The sequence below is a fragment of the Sinocyclocheilus rhinocerous genome, unplaced genomic scaffold (genome assembly GCF_001515625.1).
Source record: "Sinocyclocheilus rhinocerous isolate Xijiao unplaced genomic scaffold, SAMN03320098_v1.1 scaffold2818, whole genome shotgun sequence".
NCBI classification, from domain to species: Eukaryota; Metazoa; Chordata; class Actinopteri; order Cypriniformes; family Cyprinidae; genus Sinocyclocheilus; species Sinocyclocheilus rhinocerous.
The window spans coordinates 231,597-234,053 of record NW_015640329.1 but is presented as its reverse complement, the minus strand read 5'-3'; the positions used below and the strand labels follow the sequence as shown (position 1 = coordinate 234,053).

Genomic DNA, 2,457 nt, shown 5'->3' with positions numbered 1-2,457 from the left:
TTTCAATTTGTATTTCATTTAATTTAATTAAATTTTTTATTTTCAGTTTTCCACTATCCTGCTAATAAAAGTGTTAGAACCCCACAAAAACAAATGCATTTGATATGTATTAGTGTTGGCGCTCATGTAGGCCGCCGGCTCTTCATTGTGCTCCTCTGAGGTGTCTGTTCACCTCAGAGAAATCCTTCAGATCTCATCACACTCTCTTATGTAATGAGCTGTTGAGGGTAAAGACTCGGGTGGTCCAGGAATTGAACAGACAGGAGGGTACAAGAGGGTCTCGCTTCAAAAGAATTGATGAAAGTTACCCGCTGGTTTGTCTGTGCTTGGCTTAAAAAGGGGTTTTGGTTTATATATTCGTTCTCAGTCCTTGTGTTGATGTTGAATGTGAGCGACAGGGGTGAAGGATGAATACCGTATGCCCTGCTCTGGGCGATGTTTCCAAGAATGAAGCGGTTTTCAGACTGGAGCGGGATGTTGTTTTTCGCTGGTTTTGCAGATGGAAACCGTATGGCTATGAAAGCTCTTCATGTGTCTATTAATGGAGCGCAGGTCTCGGCTTCTGCTCATCCAGACGTGTTGAAAGGTCCTCCTCCGTCTCTTTAATGTGCTGTTTTGTTTTGTCTCAGGTCCATACCAAGTTCCACTGCCGTCAGGCTCACGCCGCCGGATCCGACACGTCCGGCCTCACTTTCTCCTACGACGGAGTAACTCTAGCATCACGAGGAGGTTAGACCCGCCGTTCTTTTCTGTCTGTGTTACGACTGGGTGGTGTATATCTGACAGTAAAAAAAACTAACAGACATCACAGCAGCTGTTATGAGGTTATTTGTAAATTAAATATTAAAAATATCTTTAAAATATATATTTAAGATAAATATATATATATCATGTTTAAAAAGAAAATTAGATAAATTAAAATATAAGAATAAGTATGTTTTACGTTTTACATATGATTTTTTAACTTTCCAGCAAAACTGCCTATATGGTGAAATGTACTGTTAGTTTGATATAAAATTATTCATACCGTGATATATGATTTTATTCATACCGCCCACCGCTATTCTGCACTGACCTTGACAGCTGAATTTGTGGGTTTTAAATGCTAAAATATATTGAATATGTGTTAGTATGCTCGACGTGAGCACAAAGCGGACTTGTGTCCAGATAAAGCCAGTCTTGTGTTTTGTGTGGAAGTGACCCGAGTGTGACTCAGCTGCAGGGAATCACACTTTGAGAAGCGTTAGTCAGCACGCATGTGGAGATCCCCGAGCGTCACGTCACGCCTGATGTTCTCTGACTCACGCCGACAGACAATGACGCCGATTCAGCCGCTCGCTCGCCTTCAGCAGCTCCGTCTGACATCAGGGCTTTGATTCGGTCCACACATCGTAGTTTCTCATAACTCTTTACCTTTTCTGACCCTCTTCAGCTCTTAAAGTGTCTGTAATGAGCTGAGGAGTTGAATCAGGTGTGTTACATTGCACATTGCATGATTGTAGTTTCATTTTTAACCTATTAAAGCAATTCACAGCCCTGATATATATATATATATACATATATATATATATATAAAGATAGAAAGATAGATAGATGGATAATGTTTAAATATGTGTTAGTATGCTCGACGTGAGCACAAAGCGGACTTGTGTCCAGATAAAGCCAGTCTTGTGTTTTGTGTGGAAGTGACCCGAGTGTGACTCAGCTGCAGGGAATCACACTTTGAGAAGCGTTAGTCAGCACGCATGTGGAGATCCCCGAGCGTCACGTCACGCCTGATGTTCTCTGACTCACGCCGACAGACAATGACGCCGATTCAGCCGCTCGCTCGCCTTCAGCAGCTCCGTCTGACATCAGGGCTTTGATTCGGTCTGAGCTTGTTTTGTCTCTGTGTGTTTTCAGGAGACGACACTCTGAAGACGTGGGACATGCGCAACTTCAGGAAACCTCTCGCTGCTGTTACTGGCTTGACCTCCTTCTTTCCCATGTAAATGGAAACTTCCATAAACGCGCGCAACTTTTACACTCTTAACACTTCTGCAAATAATGTTAAGAAAATTCATTAACAGATTGGACACAATGATCAGTCTGAAGTTGAACAATCTCAGTGTCATATGTGACCTTGAACCACAAAACCAGTCTTAAGTGTCAATTTTTCAAAATTGACATTTGTACATAATCTGAAAGCTGAATAAATAATCTTTCCATAGATGTATGGTTTGTTAGGATCGGACAAAATCTGGCTGAGATACAACTATTTGAAAATCTGGAATCTGAGGGTGCAAAAAAATCTAAATATTGAGAAAATCATCTTTAAAGTTGTTCAAATGAAGTTCTTAGCAATGCATATTACTAATCAAAAATTAAGTTTTGATATATTTACAGTAGGAAATTTACAAAATATCTTCATGGAACATGATCTTTACTTAATATCCAAATGATTTTTGGCATAAAAGA

General features: G+C 40.3%; 1 protein-coding gene across 1 annotated transcript in view; it reads left to right on the top strand.

Annotated features, from left to right (window-relative positions):
* The window catches only part of LOC107752625 (WD repeat-containing protein 70-like), a 57,080-nt gene that overhangs the window by 35,810 nt on the left and 18,813 nt on the right, over positions 1-2,457 (top strand). The window contains 2 exon segments of the mRNA XM_016568640.1: positions 630-729; positions 1,903-1,987. Of these exon segments, the coding sequence (XP_016424126.1) occupies positions 630-729; positions 1,903-1,987 (185 nt within the window).